The sequence below is a fragment of the Dermacentor silvarum genome, chromosome 1 (genome assembly GCF_013339745.2).
Source record: "Dermacentor silvarum isolate Dsil-2018 chromosome 1, BIME_Dsil_1.4, whole genome shotgun sequence".
Lineage (NCBI taxonomy): Eukaryota > Metazoa > Arthropoda > Arachnida > Ixodida > Ixodidae > Dermacentor > Dermacentor silvarum.
In genome coordinates this window covers 236,747,035-236,774,647 of record NC_051154.1, presented here as the reverse complement: position 1 = coordinate 236,774,647, position 27,613 = coordinate 236,747,035, and the positions used below count along the sequence as shown (strand labels likewise).

Genomic DNA, 27,613 nt, shown 5'->3' with positions numbered 1-27,613 from the left:
CTGCAGGCTCGTATAGCATAGCAGAAAACTGCTCTTATTATAAGACGAACGGACCAGGTGGAGGCGCTTATGACGTTCCGCGTATAGGGAACTTTCGGTTAATATGAAGAGTTTGTGACGAACCAACAAAACTTGCAAGAGGCGTTTGGAGGCGTTCCACTTATAACGATCCGTCGCGTGTCAGTTTGTTTGAGGACGGACGGAGGGAACCGCGAACAAACTGTGCCATGTCCACCCGACGAGTAAAGCCAGAAGCATGCGGAAATGCTCCACAAGTGCACAGGCCCGGAAGTTGATCAGTCAGTACGAGTATGATGCCTGCTCAGCCCAACAACGGCCTCAAGCTCAAACACAGATGTTAGATTAGGAAAGGAATGCAATTGGTGAGCACTTGATAGGTACCGTTTCAAATTTCGATATGACCACTGCGCGCCGAGTTTACACTGTAGGAACCTATCGGGGCCTTATGGAACCTGCTGTGTGCTTGTTGGTGCCGTTGTTGGTATACGAATAGTCATACGTCGGTTGTACGCTGAATCATGCGAGCGCATTTTTCTTATAAGCAACTGAGAGAACTAATTGGAAGAACTTATCGCAAACAGGTTACCCGCTATTGTATAAAAATTGGAGGACGCTTAAGCTTTGCTTTTAAGAGTGGACGCGATAGCATTCAAGATCCCTGACTGCTTCTCACGCTTCCCGACAAGTGCAGCTTAAGCAACCGTAATGGTTACGGCAAACACTGGCGGCGAACGCTATGCACGAAGGCGAGCTTTCTGATAAAACGCGGCCTCTTGCATGGGGCGATCCCGAGATATTGCACCCGCGCCAAAAAATTGCATAATTTTCAGGTTTCCGTTTTTGTTTCGTGCTTTTAATATTTCAGTGCGAGAAGATTTAACATAACGGCATGCACTGTGGGTGTTTTGTTTCATGACAGTTGTTTGTGGATTGTCATTCTGAAAATTCCGAGGAATAACTTTGCCAAGAATTCAAGACAAGTATGAGCAAGATTAATGATAGAATGGTGTGGCAATATAATAACCCGCATATACCGCATGCCATATAAGAAGGCGTGGCAGATACTACAAGTGCATAAATATATTCGGAGGGCCTGCGTGGTTGGGGATGATTTTCTCCGCCACCCGCCGATATCGCACGCCGACGCCGGCTGCCGACGCCGGATTTTCTGCTTTACGGGGCCCTTAACGCCATCGCGTAAAAAAAAGTTGCAGTGGCTTAGCTCGGCTATGCCAGGATATACGTAGCGTTAGCAAAGGTTCAGCTGATTATTCTTAGCTTATTCTTAAGATTATTCTTAAGATAAGATTATTCTTATGAGTCAAGCTTCTCCGTTCTTCTGCGCTGTTGAGCAGCATTTGCGCTCTCCTTCTCCATGGCTATACCACACTGGCAAACGCCAGTCAGAAGCGCAGCGGCTCCAGCGCAGTGTCAGACGGCGCCTGCACAGCGAGCGCGCGCCGGCGCCCAGTGCGTCTACCATGGCTACGACGTCACTCTCTGGATTGCGCATACCGGCGGCGGTGATCGCGCGCGGCGGCGGCAGAGTGCGCGAGAGATGCCGGCTCCGGTGGTTCCGGTGCGCAAGCCGTGTGACATCACTGATCCTTGCGCATGCGCAGCACGGCTCTTGATGTGCCGCGCGAAACGGGCTTGGCTAGGCCAGTGTAGCTAATGCTACAAAATATCTTCTGCGACGGGACACACGTGCTCTGATCCCCCCGTACGACTGCTCCCTTCCTCGTAATTTAACTCGGGTGGGGGAAGACTCTCTCCGGATACTTCGGGCTGGGGCGGCCCTTATCGCTTCCGTAACATGAGCCTGGGGCCGAGAACTTGAAGTCCCTGTGGCGTGCCCGAAGTGCTCTGCCCCCATGTTTGCAGCGGGATGCGCTACATCTGTTGCCGGTTTGTCCAGGTACAAACAAAAGAAAAAAGTGCTTAGAGGTGCCTGGATATACGGACAGGCCAGCCCACAGATTACGAGCACTTAATTATAGATGATAAGTTCTACAGGCCAATTAGGCGGCTTCTTCACAATGAAGAACTGCGCGTATGTACATAATAATAGGCCGTATGACAAAGCATGCGGCTAAAAAAAATAGCACAGCACACTTCCTGCTCGCCCGTCGCCATTGGGTTCTTCAGGTAGGAAAACTTTCCCATTGAAGAAAATAGCTCCTACGCTGATTGTTCTACCATCGGAGAAAGCTCCCGCTAAGCGCCTGTATTTTTTTTCTTTTTTTTGCAGCTAAAACAAGCCTGCTTAACAACAAAGGCATCATTTATTTTTGTCTGCTGTGATCTGTCAAAACGCACAGTGACGCTCGTCTATTATACTCGTAGGATTTTTGACGTCTCCATGGATTCAAGAAACCTAAATGGCACATGACTTATAAGGATACAGCGAAGCGAACGCATGCGTTGCCACGTCGGCTTGACGGGGAAGATGTGTGGTAGTATTGCTCTTATTGAAACCATTTAACGCCTATACTCTAAGGTCCTTTCACATCGTGCTGCCTTTATTTATGCAACAGATAGACTTATGGAGAGATTGACGGCTAAAGTCATGAGAATTCTTAGAATTTGCATCCGAATAAATAGATAGATAAATAAATAAATAAATAAATAAATAAATAAATAAATAAATAAATAAATAAATAAATAAATAAATAAATCATAATCATAAAGAGAGCACTTACATATGACTGAACGTATCCTGTCTGCAGGTCCCTGAAAATCATTTGAAGTGGATACGTCGTGCAAGCTTATCGGCTACAATTCGTAAATTGTAATGTGTACCGTAAAGTATTCAATTAAGCAGTTAACCAGTACAATTCTGTTAATTAGTTGAATATGTGTTTCGATTTCTCGTGCCAGTAATGTCCACCTATTCGAATGATCCAGTTCAAGGACAAGATTTATGCTATCTGCCGCAGGCGATATTGAAAAATTCCATAAAACTAAAAAAAATTATCACCTTTTATAAAAAGGCTGAATTTCTTTGTCGTATTAGCGTGCTGCCTGGAAATGAGAAATGTAGCTTGGCGGCTGTAGCTTTGTGTGCCAGCGCCACAGCGCGCCAGTCAATTTCTGGCTGCAGGTTTGGACCTCGGTGAAGTGCAATTTCTTGATGGCATATGTTGTCCGCAAATTTTTCCCCTGACTCTACATACATAATCACACAGTAAAGCGCGAAACACACGTGCGTAGGAATCATGAGAGATGACCCCCCATGTCTGCAGCGGATGCTCTACATCTGTTGCCGGTTTGTCCGGGGTACAAACAAAACAAAAAAGTGCTTAGAGGTGCCGGGATATACGGACAGGCCAGCCCACAGATTACGAGCACTTAATTATAGATGATAAGTTCTACAGGCCAATTAGGCACACAGTAAAGCTTGAGCAAAAGAGAAGCTCTACTGTAACGCTAGCCAATACCTTATCTAATCTCAAACGGGTTTCGGGCGCAGACCACTTGATCGTGGACGTGCGTACCGCGCGCGCATGTCCATGGTTGACAAGCGGTAGTCACCCGCACTTCAACGTAGACGGTTAAAATTTGTGAAACGACATACTCCGAGTATGAAAGTGATTTTCCTACTGTTATTTTTTGATAAAGCATGAAATGGATGAAAATTTACGAAGTTTTTTTTCTTTATTTATTTTTTAAATTGGCGTTGCATATAGCGTTATTTGGCTTTAGAATTCATAAGCGCTAGAGCGGTGCTCAAAGCACGTCCCTTTTGTTTGACGACAATGTCTGCCTTGGCGAGTTACCGCCACTTTTCCGTGTTGGGTATGTCCGTTTCTAACCTATGCTTCTAGCCTCTTTAGTGGGCTGATCGCGAAGATAGCGCGATCTGAAATTGTGACAAAATGGCTGATGGTGGTGGTGATGATGATGATCCATATAATTTGCTCTGAGCCGCGCTGATGATGATTATGGTGATGATGATAATGACGATGACGATGATGATCGTAAATGGGATGATGATGATGATTATATTGACGATCATGATGATGACGATGACGAAAAAGAAGAAGATAACTGCTCACCCCCAACTCGCCCAGGAAGACGTTGTCTTTCTTAGACTTCAACTATAGGTTGAATCGCCTTCCAAATTGTTTATGGTTATAGTGGCGCGGCCACAGATGTAATTATGGAACAAGTATTTCACATTTAAATTATGGGATTTTACGTGCCAAAACCACGATCTGATTATGAGGCACGCCGTAGTGGGGGACTCCGGAAATTTGGACCACCTGGGGTTCTTTAACGTGCACCTAAATGTAAGTACACGGGTGTTTTCGCATTTCGCCCCCATCGAAATGCGGCCGCCGTGGCCGGGATTCGATCCCGCGACCTCGTGTTCAACACCATAGCCAAAGTATTTCACATTTCTTCTTTCAAGACGACGTCGTGTATAACGACCAAAAACAAAATTCTGTTGTACACAGATTCGAATAGTACAGCGAACGTGCTGCAGTTCATTATAAACTAGTTTGTGCATTATCGCTTATAAATATGACAAATAATAATATTGTTTTGAGTAGTGCTATATTACAGTCTACGAAATGCAATACCAGCTTCCCATTTTTACTTTTCTTTATGATTCAGACTCACTGCCCTGCTAGAAATGCGCGATTGAATAAGACTTCGTATTGAAAACTTTAGGAAAACGTATCCCATGCAAACAGGCAAAGACCTCAGAAGTACAAACAAAAATGTGCGGGCGAATTGCTGCTAGTTGCTTCGTGCTCCGTATGCCTTACTTCATAGCTGTGCTACTTAATTAAGCGGACGTAATAGCTGTGCTACAAATGCAATGAGCGCCCACTCAAGAGGCACGACAAAATTACGCACTTAGACCGCGCAGCTCGAACAACCTATCAAGCAAACCTAAAGGTCCTAGCTGTCTCGAGTGCCGCTTTCAGGAGATTCGCCAATGGTTTGCGTTGATGTATGCGAGCCTCTAGTTGAGGCGCCGCGCGAAAGTGGACGTCTCGTACGGTGCAGCTGGTCGTAGCTGGCGTTGTTGTTGTTGTTGTCTTGCTTATGGCGTGACGCCATAAGAAAGCGAAAACAAGTTGCACCGCCGCAAGGGACATTGTATATACAGATATATCTTCTGAAAGCGAGGGTCCGTCGTGTCAAAGTGGGCTGCGAAAACTACAGGGCGTACTTGCTCAACAAGCGTTTCCAAACGTCCTTCGCTCGTGCCAACCAGAGCTATTTTGCTCCCTTGAATGTTGGAGGCAAATAGCACTTTGGCGCCAGGAAGCCTCGGTTGTGTCCGTGCATAGGGGGTTGCTGCAAGCCGGCACCGTATACGCTGCATTTGTTATGGCTGCACTTATAATCCGGCTTAATGAAATGCGTGATCGAGCTGAGCGAAGTCTACCATAGTAAATAGGCGGCGAGACGGCTGCTTAGAACGGCAAAGGTTCGATTCACAAAAGCGCGCCTTTGTCAGCTGTTTTTTCTTCTCTTTTTTGTTCTCATTGTGCTGGTATATTAGTGTTTGTGTGTAAAGAAGGATTAGTATTTCTCGGTCGGCTCGGTGCCAGCAGCATCGTCCATGAGCTTAAAGGGCCCCTCACAAGGTCTGGCCATTTTGAGCTGACAAGCGCAGTACATACAATGCGCGCTAACGATCGTGTCTGCTAAGTATTAGATACCTACGCGCCGCGGAACGTGCTTAAATTTCAAACCAAACGCAGTCTGCCCTTCTCCTCGCGGGCGCCGCGCTCCCAAGCGGAGAGACGACGTCAATCGCGCAAGTGCGCCTATACGTATACGGCCGTGCTATGACGTCGCTCATAGTAATGCGTGACTTCAAGAATTATTGAAGGCAAGATTACTTATTTGCTTAATCTGTTGCTTCAATAGAAGAATAAAAGTTTAGAGAAATTATAAAACATACAAACCGAATGTCTGCGTGTTTCGTCTGCGTGTTTCGTCTGCTTGTTCCCACGTCGTGCAGTCGCGCGCGCAGAGAATGAAACTATGTCACTTTCTACCATGTTCCAGCGCCACGATCATGCTCTTTCATCATCTGACGCCTGCCTCAGTGATCGTGAGTGTGGCATTGATCAGGTGTTCTCGTGCACAGCGCGCAAAATGGTCCGGTGCGCGAAACGAGACCAACGCAACAGCTCACGCGCGAGACCGTCACCGGTAGTGCACCACTCGGCAAAAACGCGCGCGCGCCAGAGAGAGAGAAACAAAAAGCGGGGCCCGTGACGTATTGGTCACGCGATCCTCCGGTTCCGGTATGGGAGAACGCAGGGAAGGAATTTCGCTTGCGGGAACCAGACGCGGGGCAAGTGGAGAGAGTTTTCATGTTGGCGGTGACGCTCGCCTCCTGAAATCATGGGTTTTCGGCACTTCAAATATTTCTATCTCTTCTATTAATGAACTTATATTAATGAAGACTCCTTAGAGGGCACGTAGCGACTTCCAGCGTATAACCAAAATTTGGGGCGCTATAACGTAAAGCTATTCTAAACTTTTCTATTCCAATTCTGCAATCGGCACCCCACGATTGGTCAAAACATTTTCCGGCTGCTCCCAACTTCGCCTGTCTGTCACGCGACATCACGAAAACCGCGGTAGCTTTCCATTTGATATAACGTGTACGCACTGATTATGCATGATTAAACCGAACAAAAGAACAATAATTATTCCTGATTCGACGCTTTTTCGCCATTAGCCCTATGCTATTGGTCAAACGTTTTCGGGCTGCACCTATTATCGCCTGTCTGTCACGCGACGTCAGAAAACCGCGAAATCCCACCACCTCAAAGTGACATGCACGCGTTAAAGATGCATTAATAGGCCGACCTAATCTGAATGTATTTCTGAATAGCCGGAGACTGCCCCGTTCCGAAAGGAATAGAAGATGGCTACCCGCCGATCGCTAATGCACTCGCTACTGGCACCTGCCGGTGAGCATGGATTTATTTGCCATATAATAAACATTTTTGCGTGGCAGTAAAACGTTATCGAGCCCTTTCAGCACGTATACGATATAGCTTTGCCAACTCTTCCTTTACAACTCTTCCGAGGATCCGTTTTAGCGGCATTATCAACCTTCCGTTGCACGCCACCGAGCTTTTCGACCAGCCACCGCAAGCTAAGTAAAGGGAAGCAGACAAATTGGAGACGCCTACTTGTGTATACCTTATTTGAATTATAAGCAGGCGAAGAAAAACTGTGGCGTGGATAAAAGTTAAAGAAAACAAACAAGGGAAGATAAACCCTAGTGCTCTTCTCACTCAGTTCGCATAATTTTTGTACCCGATAACTCCAATCCCATCAGGGAAAAGGACATATTTGTGTTACATCTGGAATAAAAGAATAATAATAATAATAAAATAAACACGACGTACTGATTTTGTTTCTTATATGGCTTCGAATTCCCAAAGGTGAGCGTAAGATGCCGTGAAAGCACCGAAGAATTGACTTTGCGCATACAGAGAACCACAAATGGAGTGCCTCAGGCGCTATAGTTGCATGCATTCCGTGAACAAAGTACTGCAGTTCTGCAATGCTGCTGCTGACGTGAATTTTAGGCCATCCGTTGCAATGAAAACTGCGGTAATTAAGACAAAGGAAGTGGATCGTGTAGGCTTGAAGGACAATACTCGCGCAAGAACAGTTTGAACGCACTAAACAGAAGGAAATACCCGTCCGAATGTCGGTATACACTCCGTGCAGCAATTTATTATTATTTTTTGAAGTATACTCTACGATAATAGATCGCGTTCTGCAGAATGGTGCGCCCTAATTCCCACATGATGACAGCCTCCCCCTATACCGATCGCTCATTTTTTGTTCTTTCGAGTAGCGGGCAATCGTGACGATCTCATCGCGAAACGTCTCATCGATCCCGCTCGATCAGTGAAACGTCCCGTGCGGCTCTCCCACCCACGCTGCGATGTCCCGCGCGCTGAGCTAGAGCGTAAACCGGCCTTTCCCAAACTTGCCTGCCACCTTGTATCGCCATTCTATCAGCAGAGTACGACGACCTATCAAAATCGACGGGGTAGGCGTTCGCCAGCGCTGATTGCATAGAGCAGGGAGGCCTGCAGCATTCGTTCATTCTTCTCATGGGGCGGCAAGCATTGTCTTTCTTTTTCTATCTCTAGCGGTCGCGCAATCACACCTTGCTGGGCATTTCCGAGTGCCAGTTTATCAGCTAAAATAGCGCTTTTTGTGGCGAGAATAGTAAGTGCGTTGTTTCTGTTATTTGATCGCAGATTGCTTTTATTTAGACTTCGTAGCGCCGTCACACCGGACCTCTACAAGCTTTATGTACAGAAATGCATGAGACGCTACCGCAATTGACTGCTTTATCCAGGAATGAAAGATTGAAACGGTGCCGGGAAGAGTCAATAATTAATTAGAGCAAAAAAAATCCATTTGTTGGGACCTACATATTTTACCTGCTTATACACCATCTCTTTAGAGCGCTTTCCGCTCGACAGTGTTAGGTGTACAGATTAACGAGGAATATCTCAGCAACCTGTAGTTTGCAGATGACGTTGTCATGTTTATCAACGTTGGAGATGAATTACAACAAATTGATTAGCACCTGAACCGGCCAAGTCTAAGGGTAAGGGTGAACAACAGAAAGCTATAAGTAATGGTCAATACAGGAGGAAAAGAGTTCGTAACTGGCCGACAGCTTCTTTAAACACTGAAGTCACAAGCTGCATGGATCATGATAAGGAAGTCTCCACACAAGTAAACATAGGTCGGAGCGTATATGAGTGGCATTACCAAGTTCATTATACCGGTAGCTTACCGGCTTTCTTAGACAACCAGACCGTTCTACCCTAAGGGGCCGATGCTTCGAGGATAAGAAAGAAGCTTGAAAAGAAGCTAAGGACGACGTAACGAGCGATGGAACGAAAAGTGATAGGCGTGACGTTTAGGCGACAGGAAAACGTGGGTATGAATTGGGAAGAAAAGCGGTTGGCCGCCTTCATATACGTAGCGCAAGGTAAACAATGACGAGAGAGGACGCAGGTACGATCAACACGGAGCGCTGACGGAGACACCTAGCGGCTGGCGTTATGCGTCCTCCCTGTTTTTTGTCCCTGTTTATTGCGCACTGCGTTGTGAAGTCAAGGTGTACCAAATATACCAACTCGCCCAAACCGCCACACTCGGGGTTAGCTGACATTATAGTTGTGATTAAGAGAGGGTGAAGTGGAGTTGCGTGGGTCATGTGATAGTTATCTAGAGTAGAGATAATGATAGTTTGCTAGAACAACATTATGGGGACCAATGGAAGGTAAAAGCAGAAAAGGACGCTATAAAATTAGGTATAGTGTAATGAAATTGAGAAATTTGCATAGGAAGAGAGTGGTAATTCAGGACAGGGTAATTGGAGGTTGATGCGAGGAGGGGCTTTCGTACTGCAAGTACGTTTTGGTTTTCTTTTTAAGCGAAGTTTGCTTTCCTAATGCCCTCGCGGATTTCGCGTGGTTGCTGCTGCTGCTGGGACTGTCGGTATCTCGGTGGATATATTGGTAGATGTACGCATTAACGAAGGATGTATTCTGCGCCGAATTCAAGTACCCGCAAACGGGCTTATTAACCACTGTATGCTGACCAAAAACGCAGTACGAATAGGCGCACCTCTGTTTGGCGTCATAAAGGGCCGCATACATTGAGATCATAATATCTCCCCAATCTCTGATCAAATCAACTGTTATTCCATTTTCTCCTGCCGCTTTCCACCTGGAAATGTCTTGCAAAGCTCTTCTAACCGCATCTCTAGTTCCAGATGGAACTTCTATGTCCTGTTTGTCAGTGCAACCAATCGAGGTTAGGTGGCTGCTTCGGGCACTCTACAGTTCAGTATCGAATTCATCTGCTGCCTTTACTATATCATCGAAATCGCTGATGACTTTGCAGTACTTATATTTCACTGCATACATCTTTTTTTTCCAATGCCAAGTTCCCTTCTCACTGATTTCACGGGTCTGCCTTTTTTTTTTACTGCTTCCGCAATCTCTACGACTTTATAATTTCGCTTATCAGTGCTTTCTTCTTGGTTATCAGCTTTGATAGTTCAGCAAATTCTATCTGATCTTTTGAGTCGGACAAATTTCATATTTTGTCGTTTCTTTATTAGGTCCCTTATTTCTTGGGTGAGCTTGGGGAAGGAATAAATAAGCTGTAGTAAAGCAACCCTTGGGCAAGAGGCGACAAAGGAAAATTGCATCGCAGCGGGAAAGGTGCGACAGAAGTTGCAGCTTCAACGAATGGCAAATTCTGAGCAAATGGCTGTCTGAGACACTCCGGAGTATTCCAGGAAGATTGCGTCTTAGTGTGAACAAGCAAACGAAGACCCTTCGCAGCGTCCGTTCGCGACAAGGGCATCGAAACTGGCCGGCGTCCATTACGGGCTGACCGGACAGCGTTACCAGGAATGTCGTTAACAACGATACCACATTTACGCGGAAGAAACTGGAAGATTATATCATGTCCATTGCAAAGAACTTGATGGAAAACTTTCGTTACCTGGGAAAACAATTGCTCATGAGACCTGCGTCGCCGGGCTGATATAAACTCAGAAGGGCTACCATGGACTCACAAGCACGACCCATTTTCGAGGGTGTGCTTGAAGGAGGCAGTTAACAGCAGCACGCAGAGCGGCAGGTTATTTTTTCGGAGACGTCGTCGTGCGGGACATCTTGAACTTAATTATGACTAGTGTAGCCAGGATGACAATGGCACACGTAGAGTTGCAGAAGTATACTGATTCACTGGAGAAAATGTGTGTTCTCTTTCCACAGGCTTCGTTCTGCAATAATAATGCCATCCGTTGTAGGGCCACTGTTGAATTACTGGCCTTCTTCGCAATACCCGCAATCATGAGGCGTACGTGTGGCTGCGGAAGACACCACAGACGTGACGAAGGTATTGCTACTTGTGGAAAACTCGACGGAAGGTCGCCTTGATGGCTATGGGATGCGCTAATTGAGAAACATACGTAGATATGGACAGACAAGACGGTGAGACGAGGACAGACAAGACGAAGTATGCGTGCCAACTTGCACCTTATTTCTAAGAGCTATATGCTTCACCAAGTAGCCCACCAAGAAGTACTTCTAAACAACCTCGATGAGTAAAGACAACTTCTCAAAAAGATCGACTCATGGTATCAGCCCCGGCACAGCAGTAGTGACTGATGACTCGTTAGAGGTGCCGAATGTGCGCTCTTAGGTTGTCAACAGTGACGTATTCCGCTAAGCAAAACTATGCGGACCAGAGATTCCGCGACAAAGACTATTTTCTTCTGCGCCTATGAATTTAACCGGAAATTGAGGAATGATGTCGAAACTTGGCATTGTGAAATTTATAGCAAACTCTAGCGATTATGATCTAGCGATTATGATCGTAGCATGTGCTGAGGCACACCGAAGTAGTCCTAGACACTTGCGCAGAGCCTGACCTTGTAAATTATCGAGGGTTGGAATATTAGTTTTGCACGTATTCGCCAAAAGGGGCAGGCTGTTGCATACAAAGCACAGAAACAGAATTTTGTGCAGCTACAGCAGGGCCGAGTAGAGGTGCCCTGTGTTGTTTTTTCATGCAGGAATTTTGTTGCAAGCGATGCAAGGTAATTTTCTCTTGAAGTAGGAGCAGTGCAGGCTCTAGAAAAGGTTCCACAGTTCTGAACACACCCAAAAATCGTGGCGGCGACAAAATAGTGGGAGTAAGCGGACCTCCGCTATTTGTTATATATATATAAATTGCTTCATAAAACCTGAACGTGTAATGGCGGCCTAAAGGTGTCTCAAAAGCACATTTACCCCTTAATAGAATAACGTATTATACACATTCGCCATGTTCTTTGATTTACTAGATTTTTTTTTATTCAACCATTCGGTGTGTGCCACTGGATGTGTTCCCACACTTGGCCAATCCTACGAAACGACTATGTGGCACTGTGACGCAAGAGGTGCATAATCCACAAATGTAGCAATGTATGTGTCGCGCTAATTCTCTGTGCACACACTTGCCGTCACCATTCTTCCCTGTTTGCTATCCTACACCGGAGCATGGGGGAGGGTAAGTTGAAAGATAAAGAAAGTAGAGAGATCGAGACAGAGAGCACGCAGACACACGAATTTTGCGTATCCCCTATACATAGTGCGGTGTGTATACGGTACCTGCAGACTTCGACGCGCACGGGCTGCTTGAAGTCGCCGCCATCGTTGACGATGAGGCGCATGTCGCCGTCCTTGTCGACGCCGAAGCGCGGGTAACGCACCTCGACGCGCACGTCGCACACCTGCGCCTCGTCCACGTCGCTGCCGAAGGGCACGCGGACCCGCTGCTCGGACGACGGCGGCGCCAGGTCGTCCAGCAGCGCCTCGTCGCGATCCACTTCCGCAAAGTAGCTCCGGAATGGCGCACCGCGGAGCGTCATCACGCTCGTCACGAGCTCCCTGCGCAGGGTGGAACACACGAGCTGTTCGTATACTGGCCGAACAAAAGGTTCGCTTAGCGAATCCTTTGTTCACCCAACAAAGGGTGTGAACGAAGTTGAACAAAGGTGAACAAAGGATTCGCTTAGCGTTGAGAACGATCCTCTTTTCGCAGTTCAATCACGCCCGGTCCACTTTCTTTGTATTTCAGAAATCGCTATCGCCATTTTCGCGAGAATCTCGTACTGTAACGAATACACATTGCATAATATCTACGTCTCCGAAAAAAAGAAAAAGAAAAGAGAGAGAGAGAGATAGCTACAGTGAAGTTTAAGGTCGCGAACAGTGGGCAACAGAAAAAAGGAAGAAGCGAGTCGCAGGCTGGGGCTCGTTTGTGATTGTAACAGCGTGACGGGATAAGTACCTTACTCTCTCAGTAAAGTTGTTGTCATCTGAACTCGTGGCTCGATTGCTCGGCGGTGCCGTTTGTAGTCTCCGCCTTTTCGTCGCATTTGTCACGTCCGGCTGTACCACTCGCGATCAAGAGAAGCGCGCGCTTGATCATAAAACATCTATATATGGAACGTAGAGGCGAATGCAGGGAAGGCACGGACGGTAAACAGTACTGTGCCAGTGGTGGCAGAAAGATAATATTCCTTTTTTTTCTTTTTCGTTTGTTTCTGGTGCTGAATGTGATACGCGCGCCTTTACATTCGCTTCCTGGCCTTTCGCGCAATAAATGTTGGTAGTCTGCGCTCTGTCCTACTTCATTGTATGCATATATGTACATATATACAGGGTGTTTCAGCGAACACTTTCAAAATTTATTTAAGGTTGCCTATGGCAGATAGCCCAATTCTAGTTAATGAGCTTTTCTACTCGAAGAGGCGGACATTACTTGCACAAAAAATTGAAATACATAATTGACTAATCAACAAAAATTCACCAATTAACTTCTTAGCTAATTACCTGATGGCCCATATTGCAATTTACAAATGATAGCCGTGGGGTTCGCAAGGCGGATCCACTTGGAAATAATTCTCAGGATGACAGCAGTTTCGAGATATTAATTCCCGAACCTTGCGGAGAAATGCATTGGCGTTCCAGTTTATTTTGTGCTTCAATGCATAAAGCGTCGTTTTGTTAAGAAACTAAGTGAAACGCCAATGCATTTCTCCGCAAAGTTCGGCAATTAATATCTCGAAACTGGTGTCATGTCGAGAATTCGTTCCACGTGGATCCGCCTTGCGAACTCCACGGCTACAATTTGTAAATTGCAATATGGGCCACCAGTTAATTACTTAAAAACTTAATTAGTGATTTTTTGTTAATTATTCGATTATGCATTTCTATTTCTTCTGCAAGTAATGTCCGCCTCTTCGAGTAGACTAGCTCATGAACTAGAATTGTGCTGTCTGCCACAGGCAACCTTTAAGAATTTTTGAAAGTGTTCGCTGAAACGCCCTGTATATATATATATATATATATATATATATATATATATATATATATATATATATATACTTTCCCGATGATATCGCCTGTGATAATAACCTTAAGACATTTCGCCACAAGCTTGAGGTACATATTTGTTGTAAAATAGTGCTGTAACATGGTCTCGTCGTTTAAGTTCTTTTGTTTATTTTGCGATGTGTTGCGTTTTTGTTAGTTTTTTTTTCTTCACTTGCGTTGGAAACTTGTTTTACATTTTGCAATTTACTCTGTTTCGTTGCATTTTGATGTTCACTTGCATTGTAACCCTGTTCTATACTAGTTTGCTTGTGCTTTCATTGTATTAAATAAACCCCCCTTACTCAATGCCCTTTGGGCCTGTAAGGTATTTTTAAATAAATAAATAAATAAATAAATAAATAAATAAATAAATAAATATATATATATATATTTGCTGAGATAAAGTTCGGTGAGAATATATATATATATATATATATATATATATATATATATATATATATATATATATATGCTCACCGAACTTTATCTCAGCAAATAGGCGTTTCCGGTTCCTGTTGAACTTCGAAAAGTACTGGTGCACCATCCTCATAACCTGCGCAACTCGCTCCGCCGTCTCTATTTTCTCTACGAAGTTTCATCTCGACACACCAAGTGGTTTGCAAACGGCAAAGGTTCTAGCATCCCAGAAGCATAAAGGAGAACCTCATTTAGCACAATTTTGATTATAATCTATGGCACTTCCAAAGCATCTGGAAACTTGGAAATTCCTCCAGCATACGTTTCACTTTGAACACAGTTTACTCCTACCAGTTCTCACCATTATACCCCCGGCAGTCTGAAACGACGCAATGTTGAATACACCATACAGCTCCAAAGCGCCATTAACCAATTTTTTTTGAGCCACAACTCACTTTACACGATGAACTTCCATTGTTAGTCACATGCTCTTTTTTTCTTCTTGACATGCCAAACGTCTAGTCCATATTTCTACTCCGCGCTAGCTACAATGGTTCTCTTAATACATTTGAAGCCGGCGTTTTGGAGTGATGCAACACCAAATAGCCTTAGTTTTTCCCCTCGCCAGTGGGCGCTGACCAGCGTTGCGTAGCGTAAGGGGAAAGAGCTCTATTTAGCACACCCCGCGTTATGTTAAAACGCAATCAGCAAGTGTGGTGAGGTGATTTCATTTAAGCTAGTCTTAGGCTCTTACAGGCATTGCACATAACCGTGGACCATTGTCGATCTGTAAAATACTCTGTTTTATTGCAGTTGTATTCGTGTTTGTAATGTACACTCTTAATAAGGTATCAAGAACCTATTATAAAAGGACTGTTCAGTCAATACTCAAAATAGTTTCGTTTGTGCTATGTGTGTGTCTTCGTTCCTTGCTTTTGTCCGCGTCTTTTACGCGCCACGTTATATGTTCTAATGACACACCAACAGGCCCAAGTAGTAACGTCAGTCAAAATAGTTAGAGGATTTAGAATCTGTTTTTGACTACTTACCTACTTACCTGACTACTTACCACGCGGCACATGCGAGCCATGTTTGGTACGTAGCATTTTGTCCCTGTGGAAAAGAACTGCAGGTCGTTTCCCGGCTTAGTTCACCGCTGTTCTAGAAAAGTGTGACATCAAATGAAACCAGCTCATGCCATCTCGTTTCCAGGCTTAGTTCACCGCTGTTCTAGAAAACTGTGACATCAAATGAAACCAGCTCACGCCATCTCGTTTCTAGGCTTAGTTCACCGCTGTTCTGGAGAAGTGTGACATCAAATGAAACCAGCTCATGCCCTCTCACAAGAATCCGGTAACAACAACACCAAAAATTACAAAACAAAGGAAACATATTTCAATTCTCGTTGGTTGCAGGTTAGTGGGGTGAAGCTTTCGAAAGGAACTCTATGTCTGCCATACGCAAAAGAAAACTAAAAATGAGAACAATGCGAAGCTTCGCTTAGAAATATATAAAAAAACTTTGTTGAAAGACCCACAAACGCGACTGTCAAGAAAGTTCTCTGTGTTTGATCGTAGCACCAGCGGCGATATTTCCTGTAAAGAAGGACTGACCACACACACCGTAACGGATGGACTTGATCATATTGATTTACCACGAGCATGACGACGTAGTAAAAAAGACACGCCTCATTATGGGGAGCTGAAAAGAACTCAAACAGTATCAAGGTCGTCTCACAAAGTGTAGCGGATTTTATGGTAAGGTTTTATAAAGGAAAAAAAAAAGATCAATCACCATACCCATCTCAGTGATTATAGCAGGATCTTGACAGTTCATGTCTCATTACCTACTGAAGCATCCATGCTATAGCGTCCCCACAGGAATAAATGCATTGCCATAGATAACTTTCTTTGCAACTCCCGCCAACTAAAATCTTAAGGTTATTCTTTTATTCGTTTCGTACTCTGTCTTTTGTTGGTAGTTTTCTTTGTTTCCTATCATTCGAACAAACAAGTTATTTCATCCGCGCCTGATTGTTCAATCATACTCTTTTCTTTTCTTCTTGGTTTCATTTATAGAGCTTTGAAAGTCCGTTCTAGTAATACGTTTTGCCTCCGCTGCCAAATTTTCGGCCAATCCCCCTTAGTGAATATATGCACTACAGTCTTTCAGGTCATGCTAATCATTGTTATAGCAGGCTTGACCAGAAGAGGATGAAAGACAAAACGAACCTGATGATGCACGCACTTTTAACGTATACTTTCTCTGGGAAACTCGGTCCCCGTTCTGTTTAGTTTGCCTCTCTGGCGATGCCCAACTGATCGTTGATCAAGCAGTGAAATTCTAAAGGCGACTCTGGCGGAACTGTCTTTTTCTTTTTTTGAAGGCCATGCAAGATTTTTCCACATATAGTAAGCAACTTTTTCCACCGGTCATAGAGGGAGAGAGCCGACGGATGTGTCGATCATATAATAAAAAAAATTATGCAGACCCAACGCACGCGTTGGAATCATTTGAAGCGAACCTTCCCTTGAAAGCTGTTAATTAAATGCTACGAAACAAAATACAAAGCGCACAATTGTCTTCATTTTCATCCTACGGAACGTGAAATCTCGTGCAATGTCTATGTTCGTGCGCTACATCGTTCACAAGCTACGCCGCAATGCGAACGGCAGTGCAAAATGCGCCAGCAGTACAAAATGCGTCTGGTTGTCTAGCCTACACTAGGGAACGGAAAGGGGGAATAGAAAGATGAGACAGATAGAGGAGTGGGGGTTGGGGGTTGGGGGGGGTTGGGGGGGGGGTGGGGGGGGGGGGAGGAAAGATGCGGCTAGTTCGCAAGGCATGCATTGAAGTGGTAAATATGTTTACTGATAAGCGTGACCTAACAGGTAGATTTGGTTTGGACATAGAAACAAAAAGAACCTAGTGTCCCAGCTTGATTTGCAAATGGAAACGCAAGAATAGGCAGCAGATTGAAGCGATTACTTCGTCTCTGAAGTCATTTACTTCGACGTCAGCGTTATCTCACTCAGTGAAGACCACCATATCATTTTTGTTTGCCTGCTTTTACCTCAAATAATTGCGTTCACCTACTACGGGGAACTGGAAAAGAAGCCAGCGGTTATGGGGCACTTGGTTTCGGGGAGGGGTGCAGAAATTCCTTAATTTAAAGTAAGAATTAATTAGAAAATGTTAATGATAATTAAATTCTGAACGCTTACTGTAAATGCTGTGGTATAACAGAAAGAAAAGTGTGGAATAGATAAATAAGTTGTGACTTTATCTTCTTTGCGATGTACGTAACTTCCAGTTTTAAATACGTACATGGATAGACTTTAGCACTCTCACTTTCCCCATGTCGAAGTAGGCTATATTTATTTAGTTGAAGCATAATAGCTTCATGGAATCTATTGCGCGCAGCCATTTGAGCAACGGCTAAGGCAAATATTTTTATTTTGAAGGCAGTTCAACATTTTAATTACGATTTGAAGATACTTGATTTAGACATTCTCGCTGCATTCACGTTTGTTTTCATTTTATTTTATGTGTTATTATGGCGAGGTCACGTTGTAGTTCATGTGAGGAGTTTCGAGAAGTTGTGTAAAACAGTAATACTTTATGTTTCCATTAATCAGTAACACAACGTCCAAGCACCCACCTAGCCGACGTTTAGGCAGCGTGGCATTTGAGACGACCTTTAAATATTAAATTTCCTCATATTTTTTCTTAGATAATCTGTATAAACAAATGCTTAAGTCGCCGGGAATGAGGAAGTTGCTGTGTTAAAGGTTCTTGCTTTTCAGGCTCCATGAGCCGTTTTGGACGATTTTCCTGAGTATTTATCAACTCTGCGGCCCAAACTTCTGTTATACAGCTGATCTTTGTTCTCTTTGATTTGAGACATCTCCCGTGCTGGGCACTTGGTGGCTGTGAATTCTGTAAGCTAGTGCGTAACCTGCGCGGCGTTGGTGGCATCGACGTCGTTTGTTGGCATTGACGTATTTGGGGCTATCTTCGTTGTTGTTCCACAACTGCCTGACTCTTGGCGCATACCCTATTGTAAGTATGTGCCATATTGGAGGCTGATCATTATCGATGTCATGTACACTTCCTTTGTGCCGCCGACGCTGTTTTCACGAGTATGGCAATGTAGAATTCTGCGTCAACACACCGCCACATTGTCAAGCACAATTTCTGTGCGATGTAACATCATGCCATCTTCGTCCACGACAGTGTCGCTTGTTCCTCTTCTGAAATACACGCGCAGGAGCCACCGCTTTCAGTCTGTGTAGAGTGAGAAACCTTGCCGTAGTTGTCCAGCGCTGTTTTTTTTGCGATAGCGTTGTGGTTAGCACTCCGGACTACCAAATGCACACTGCGCCAGTAACAAGGTTCAAAACCCAGAGGTGGTGGTGGATAAGTTTTCTTTTTTCTTCGCCCTGTTGCGATTGTTAAGAGAGGGTTTACGAAGTGGCGAACAAAAACGACACACCGTGATGTCACACTGTTAAGGGGTCCACCTTAAATTTGGCATTGTTTTGCGTACGTAAAGTACGTACGGGGACATCCAAGAAGAGGGTGTCAACATATTATCCATTTTTAACAGCAATTTTTATTGCGAGAGCACTTAAGTGCTCGAAGTTGGGTTTGCCTTGTCCGTCTGTCCTGTCCGGCCATCCTTCCATTAAAATGGCGATGACTATTGTCATCCTCGATAACGCCTAACAACAATTTTTGTCGTGGGGAGAAAAAGAAAGCTTATCCACAACCGCCACCACTGGGATTCGAACCCGTGTTACTGCAGCAATGTGCATTTAGAAGTTGGGCGCGGTAACCACCGGACCATCGTGCAACTTTTCGTTTTATTTATTACACGCGAGTAAAATATTATAGAAGAGAAAAGCACTCAAGAAATAGAAAATGATCCTCAAAACATACTCAATACGTCAGGCAAGCAAGTGCAAGCGGCAGATAAAGATATCCAATCTGGCGGTAATTCTTACGCTGCAAACACACTGCGAACATAAGCAGCAGATTCCCAAAAGAACAACGGAGTGCTTCGTGGTGATTCAGCGTGCATGTCGCAAATTCTACTGCGCCAAAGGATATGCAGGCCAAGTGACATGAACACTTCATATGGTGGGTCACAGGGATTTTTAAAGGGCATGAAACAAATTGTGTGTGTGGTGTGGCATCTAAATCTGTTTTAAGCGTTTTTTGGAGAGTGTCCCAGAAGAACACGACATCCCTAGTCTACGAAACAGCGATCAATCATTTCAGCACGCCGATACAAGCGGAAGTTAATCGACCATGGCACGAAACGGACCGTTGTCTCCAACGGAGCTTTGACATGAACGGTTGTCCAATGTAACTTAAAGAAAAACGTTTTGACCCCTGGAAGAATCATAATTCCTCCAGGGGCCCAGAAGTAGTTGTGTCGTCGTCTGTCAGAGATGTGCCAACTCTGGCCCATTGAGGCTTCTTGAAAAAGGTTGTAGAAAGTTGTCACTTTCCAAAGGCTCACTTAAGTGTGGTGTATACTTCCGCTGCCTCCCACGAAGAAATTTCTACTGCACTCGTATAGACGCATTGCTTCCTGTTTTCCTTCATCGTGCACCTTGCTTGAAATGCTGTTACCTGGATGTGCTTAATCATGTCCGTCCAACTATCGTGCAACAATAGCGCTGGGAAATCATTGCAAGGTGTTGCGCTACACATCGACCCTAAGGGCAGTGGTGTGTGTGTATGTATTTTGGGGGCCAGAACGAGCAATACTGAGGTAGACGAGGATTACATTACGTGCATCGCATATAGAAGGTGGCGGTCTGCTTGCTTGCGATTCTTCGTTTTCATGCTCGTGGAAAGAGCGTCGGTAGCACAAATGAGTCCTACATGACAATGATGATGATAAAGCTCAGACGGCACATACCCACAATAAAGTATGCGCCGGGAATAAAATGGCTGGTGAAAAAAACGTCGAAAGCATCGACAACTTCAATGCCAAGAGCAATGTCGCAGCGACAAGGCCACGTAGTTTACAAAGCAGCTCACAAGATTCACAGTCGCCAAATGATCCATATAGCAATGCACTGGAAAAAAAAATTGCTCAAATCTTGTAAGTGGCAGTGCGTCATTTCGCTCATGACATCAGTTGTAGTAGTAGTTTTGGCCTCAGAGTTTAACAACATCTTGGAGCCTGAAATGCAAGAAGCCTTTAACATAGCAACTTCTTCATCCGAGGCAGCTTTGACATTGATTTATGCACAAACACTGATTTTAGAAAATGGTATAAGGAAGCTTTGCACCTAACGGTTATCTCAAGTGCCGCGCTGTCGATACGTCAGACAGATAGGTGCTTGGACTTTGTCCTACTGAATGATTTAAAAAAAAGAGATAATATGACTGTGTTCACAAGTTCTTAAAAGTGATTGCTCTGACCAGAACGCAGCCTCACCGTAGTAACACAGAAAAGAAACAAAAATAAAGATTATACAACATGATTGTCTCAATAAAACATATTCGAACAATAAATGGTGAGCCTCCTTGAACAAAAGAAAATTGCATATGCCTTTGTGGAAAGATCTGTGAGCAAATGGTTCCATAAAGCTATAGATTTGAACTAAGTAAATCTAGCTTACTTCGACATGGCAAATTTGACAGCCTCTCTCTCTCTCTCTCTCTGTACATGTACGTATTTCCAACTCCTCAGCATGCATTACTATGCCATAGAGAAAGAAAATTGCGTACACCGCAGAAGAGATAAAGTCGCAACTTCTTTCTCTAAATATCACAGAATTTATAATTATCATTTAAATAATACATATCACTTAAAATTTTAAAGTTGTTACTTTTGAATGAATAAATTTTGTAAACAACCGCACCCCTTTTCCCAACCAACTGCCTGATAACCACTAGCGTCCAGTCCACTGTAGTGGGTGCGCGCAGTTATTTGAGGTGGAACCTCACAAGAAAAAAAAAACATAGTGGTCTTCATAGTGAGAGAATGAACTACAGAGCTGAAGAGTAAATAAACTACAGAGGAGTACAGAGGAACTACAGAAGAACTAGAGAAGAGTAAATGAACTACAGAGCCGAAGGAATCGCTGAAGTCTGCTGTCTTTTTTTTTTTTTTGTTTCAACTTCGCGGTAGGCTTGACCATGGGTTGAAGTCCGAACAATCCGCAGAGCACCATCCAACTTTATTCTTTCCCGTTGATTTCTTGTTCGAAGAGATGCCACTGTGGGCTGCCTTCACATCTTTTACGTGTGCGCATTTATCATGACTGGCATTTCTAGATATATTACGCACAATATCTTTGCTGTCGATATTAAAAAAAAAAACAGGAATGCAGTGCTGGGCTGCTGAGTCATGTTGCTTCTGTAAGCCTCCTTTTCTCTTGTTTTTTTTTTCTTTTTTCTTTTATGAACAATGCCACCTTTCCCAAAGTGTCCAGCTGGCATCGTTTTTTATCAGAACAACTGTTCCGGATTTTATGTGTTCTCCGAGCGGTAGTGCCATGGTTTGAGAAAGGACACAAGTGTTTGTTGACTGATATAGTGCTGAAATATTGTCAATTGGTTTCATTATTACTCTTGCTATTAATGCATACAAACATGGTAGAGAGATATTAAGAACTGACCAGCTACTGCCCTGACTGCTTAAGTAAAATAAAATGTAAAAAGCAGAAAAGAGGCACAACACATAGCACACAAATATAGACAAGAACGCAGTCACGACCAGTTTATTCCCCTCTGCCTAATTTCCACACTTTCTTTTACTGGTCGTTTCTAGACCTGGTCAACTCAGCATTTTCATCAAGGCTATACAAATGCACTGACCCTTTTGATAAATATAACAAGCGAGAAAAAGGAAACTCGTAGGAACTTTGGCATGGTGCGAGTGCGAAACTAGGTACGTGCCCTTGTGTTTCTCAGAGCAGCAGCTGCAAACCTCGTTTGCATAGCTCACAGACGGCCTTCTCTCGCCTCTGGAAAAATACGAGCGAGTAACGTCACCATCGCACACCGCGGAGCCTAGAGGCCAATTGCTTAAGGGGCCAGGAATGGGTCAGCCGTGTAAACGTTGCCTTTAGCAGGCTGAAACGGTTTTGAAGAAACCGGGGCAAGAGATTGAAAGATATCGGGTGCTAGAGGTAGAAGCAAAACAAGCAGTGCTGGCCTTGTAACCTGGCGGTAGGTGTTTGCACCTTAGGGCCCGTATTCACAAAAAAGTTCTTGCGGTAGAATTGTTTGTTAGATAAAATTGCTAGCCAATCCAGATGCTGGACATAGTATTAGCGAGGACGGCCAGCCAATTGTAAAGGACCATTTACGAACACTAAAGCTTTGCGAATTACGCCCGAGATCTAGCGTGCTTCACATCATCCAGCGTGCCACTAACTTGTCTTACGGTGAGGAAGTTGGCCATGTAATCCTCGAATGCCCCAGACACGCGGCGCATAGACGGCAGCCAGAACAAGAGCTATTCTTCATTGACATTCATCGACATTTCTCACTCGCACAATTACTGGGCCCTTGGCCATCGAAAATAACACAGCGAAAAGCATTCAACGCACTCGGTCTTTTTTTTTTTCGAGGACTCAGGTAACCCTAACGAGTAACGTCCCTAGATATTTTTTTGCTTTCTTTAAGTAGCGACGAGCTTTGAAGTACCGCCGACGAATCTCATTGGGCGGCGCTCATTCCAGCAGCCATGTTCTTTCTAACGCTGTTACCCGCATTCTCTTGCACGCTGCTGCGAGCAGCGTAGATAGCGGCGGTCGTTGACGGTCGCATGCTATCTAGGAATATTATGGCGGCCGACGGAGTAGATGTCGCTACTTAAAAAAGAGCAGGAAATGTAGGGACTTTACTAACGAGTACTAGGTGCCGCACTGAATAGTAACTACAATGGTAACTACAACCTGCTTCTATTATCTGTATTTGTGAGCGCTTGTATATTATGTGTCATACTCTTTTGTATGCTGTGCTGAAGCTCACTTTTGACTGTCATAGATATGTGCGCGCGTTAGTTCGTCAGTGTGTATTCCTCATCCGTTCGCCTGTTTACCTGCTGATCGCAAACAGCATCGGACCTCGTGTGTGTATGTGTGACTCAGCATACGCGTACGTGTACGAACTCAGTGTGGTGCGACTTGCCTTTGCCTTTTATATCTATATGTTTGTGTGTGTACAGGACTGTGTGTCGTGAATTTTTGGCCCTAGGGCGCTGTTTCTTTTCTTACTGCATATATATTGCGGCGAAGCTGTTATAGGCTAGGTTCCAGGAAATCGCGTCCGTGTACACCGGAAGTAGGCAACAATTTTGCGGCGTCTCGTTCACTTGGTATATACCAAAATTTGCATGTAAGGGTACGAATGTATGACTAACATGACTGACAGGTCATGACATCAATAACATCCCATGCTCGTCAGTTATATCATGATCAACGATAATAATATCCCGTGTGGCGCATGTCCGCATTGGATATGCGGGTATGAGCCTGGGACAAAAAAAAAAGAAGGAAGGAAGGAAAGGAGGAAATAAAGAAAGAAAGAGCGAGAGAAAGAAAGATGGAAGGGTAAGAAAGAAATCACGTGTGGCTCATACCCGCGTTGGATATGTGGGTGTGAGCCGCCGAAGAGCAGGAGCGGGATAGATTCTCGTCGGCGTCGCGATAATGCCTCGGCAGAAGATGGGGCCCGCGATGCAGAGCGCATCTCGGGCGGACTTGGCGCAGCAAACGCACTACATGGCCATCGTTCCCGGCGAAAACAAGACGCCGGTGTCCTTGCTCTTTGACGAACATGCCGAAGACGCTCAATATAGTCAATAATGATAATATATAAATTCACTATAGCAATATTCACTACAGCAGACCCACCATAGTCACAGCTTCGCTGGTTTCCATCTTCACAGTAGTCGAAAGGCTCTGAATTTTTTTTGGTATATATTGCTACTACTGCTATGCAAGAAGGAGCGAATCGTCGCCATTATAGGACGACTAAATCTATTTCAGTTGTTGTAAGTTCAATAAAATATAGCTTTCTGAATTCAGCCCCAGAATCACGAAAAAAAAGTTTCTTGTTTAGGCATCGAACATGTTCCCTCCAAACGCTCTTAAACTTAAGGTTGCAGTGCTGCCATACCGTGCCCCTACACTTGTTCAGCCCCCCCCCCCCCCCCTTTTTTTTTTAATAAAAAAAATAGAAGCACTGACCCGGCGTGACTGCTGCTATTCTTGATGGAAAGAACTTGAAGGAACTTGACAATACGTGTATTGGTGTCCACTTTCCCTTCAAACAAGCCTTAGGGCGATGAGGAACATAAAATTGAATAAATAATAAATAAAATGTCTCACTGTTAGACTAATGGGTTTGCATTGGGGCTTTTTCAGAACGCCCTGTTACTGGATTTGTGTAAACTAAAAAGGGGGGTGCTACAAATACAAGATGTTTCAGAGAAGAGAATAAGAAATTTCTGAAGATAGTACAAAGAGATCTTACACAAACCCCTGGCGGTGACCCCGCAGCGTTATTTGAACAGCCCAATCAATCACTATCCTTGTTCACAGGAGATCGCTTTTGTTTGCTTTCAAAGCGAATAGGATTGCATACCTTGACAGGCTCTTCTTATCTAATTGGCCGACAAGAGGCGAGGAATGCGCAGAAGTTAGAAAGGAATTTGGTGGGGCCCAGCCAGCGCAGTGAAAGTAGAAAACCGGATGAGGAGGGCAGTGCCGGCGTCTGCGATTGGCCCGCTTCCCATTACTTAGCTTGCGGTGGCTTGTCGAAAGACGTGGCTAGCGTGCGACGGCGCCTAAAGCGGAACCTCATCGAAGAAGAGTTGGCAGAACGATGTCGTATACGTGTTGAAAGGGCTCGACAACGCTGTACTGCCACGGAAAAATGTTTATTATACTCAAATAAATCCACTCTCTCAGGCAGGTCCGAGTAGCTAGTGCCAGAGTGATCGGCGGGCAGTGATCTTCTGTTCTTCCCGGAACGGGACAGTCTTCATCTATTCCGATGAAAAAATGTCAGTTTTGTTCGGCATATTAATGCATCTTTAATGCGTACACGTCCGTTTTACGTGCTGACTTCTTGCGGATTTGTGACGTAGCGTGACAGATAGGCGTTGTGAGTGCAGTCCGAAAGTTTTTTACCAGTGCCGGAGGGCTAATGGCGAAAAAGGCGTAGAATGGGAAATGATCATTTTTCTTTTGATCAGTCTAATCATGCCTAATCAGTGTGCACACGTCATAGCAGATGGGCAATTCTCGCGGTTTTCGTGGCGTCTCGTGAGAGACAGGTGAAGTGGAGGTGGCCCCAAAAACTTTTTACGAGTCGTGGAGGGCTGATTGCAGAAATGGAATAGGAACATTTGGAATAGCTTTACGTCATAGCGCCCCAGCCACAGTTTGCAAATATTTGTTCCCCAAAGCTCTGATACAAAATGCACTGATGCTCCCCATAGAACTTCTTCCGCAATGCGTGGTACGCCAATGTATTCTCTTCGCAAGCATTTTAGAACGATAAATACATCGAACGTGGTATCGGTATTCCTTGTAAACGGACACACCTCGATCACACGCCAATTTCCATTCCGACAGTACAGCACCCGTGCTACAGTCATTAAGGAACAGCTAGTTAGACATTTCAGTTAATTAAAATGTATACCACACAATCAATGACGGCCGTTCTCACGAACGAACGTGCTGCCGACACAATCACCCGTTATTTACACCGCACTGTCGTTAAGAGCCATTTAACATCTTTGCTGAAATGCCGTGTATAATCATAACTGCACTTGCTGTATGCGAACACCCTGTCGAATAAAATGAACGAATAAAATATGTCTGGCAAATGAGAATAAGCAACTTTTAGGGGGGGGGGGGGGGGGGGGGAGTGGCAGGAAGGTATAGCGGCGCAGAGAATCCCGTAAGCAACAACCAGCCCCAACGACGCGCCGTTAGTAGTTAACACTGAAGCACTCTTGAGAAAGTTACGTATCCGCGGTAGAAAGTTTACGTTGCCAAAAACTGTTGCTTACTCAAGAAAAACATGTAATCAACAAATGCAAACGATGGCTGGATTCGGCTGTTCGAGGTATTCACATATGCCTTTATTTCATGATTACGTTCCGCGGGTAATTACAAAAAATCAGAAACGCTTAGTTCCTTCCTATTGTTACAAAATGTACGGCGGCCGCAGTTTCCGGTGAAGCAAAGCACGCGAAAGAGTTAGAAAGAAAAAAAAATTGGAGGACGCTTAAGCTTCGCTTTTAAAAGTGGAACGCGTTAGCATTCAAAGATCCCTGACTGCTTCTCACGCTTCCCGACAACTGCAGCTTAAGCAACCGTAATGGTTACCGGGAAACGCTAGTCATGAAGGCGGCGAGCTTTCTCGTAGAAACGCGGCCTCTTGCGTGGGGCAATCCCGGAGATATTGCATAGCCGCGCCAAAAAATTGCATAATTTTCAGGTTTCCGTTTTTGTTTCATACTTTTAATATTTCAGTCTGATAATATTTAATATAAAAGGCATGCGCTGTGGGTGTTTTGTTTCATGACATTTGTTTGTGGATTGTCATTCTCAAAATTCCGGGGAATAGCTTTGCCAAGAATGTAAGACAAGGTATGAGCAACATTAATGATAAAATGGTGTGGCATACCTAAATATATTCGGAGGGCCTGCGTTGTTGGGGATGATTTTCTCCGTCACCCGCCAACATCGCACGCAGGTTGCCGACGCCGGATTTTCTGAGACACGGAGCCCTTCACGCTAACGCGTTAAAAAAGAGAAGAAACTGGGGCAAAAAAATTGGATGGCGCTTAAGGCTTCGCCTTTAAGAGTAGAACGCGATAGCGTTATCGGGACCCGTTCGCATCGCATCGTTCGCATACGGCAAGTAGGCTTCATTCACTGCAACCCTGAACGTGGGAAAGACAGCTTACAAAGACCAAGCTTACACCGATCCCTTTAAAGTCGGCTTCACTTTTAAACTGAAATGCATTGCTGGAAAGCAGTTTTTCAGGCGGCAATACAAGTGGTTTTATATAAAAATTGGAAGGCCCTAGCACCTTTTCTATTATGTTATTAATTGTTTGCTATTGTCCCGATGCGCGGAGGTCTGGTAGAAATGTTTGTTTCCTCGTAGCAGAATTAGGTTTTCTCGTACATTTAAATTAATATCAAAAGCGAATCCTA

The 27,613-nt window shown here is 44.5% G+C and overlaps 1 protein-coding gene across 2 annotated transcripts in view; it reads right to left on the bottom strand.

Moving 5' to 3' along the window:
* The window catches only part of LOC119436952 (uncharacterized), a 139,372-nt gene that overhangs the window by 31,443 nt on the left and 80,316 nt on the right, over window positions 1–27,613 (bottom strand). The window contains exon 3 of one of the 2 annotated variants that reach the window (XM_037703995.2): window positions 12,216–12,494. The exons of the other annotated variant lie outside the window; for it this stretch is intronic. Within the exon in view, the coding sequence (XP_037559923.1) occupies window positions 12,216–12,494 (279 nt within the window). The remainder of the gene's footprint in view (window positions 1–12,215; window positions 12,495–27,613) is intronic. 2 annotated transcript variants of the gene reach the window in all.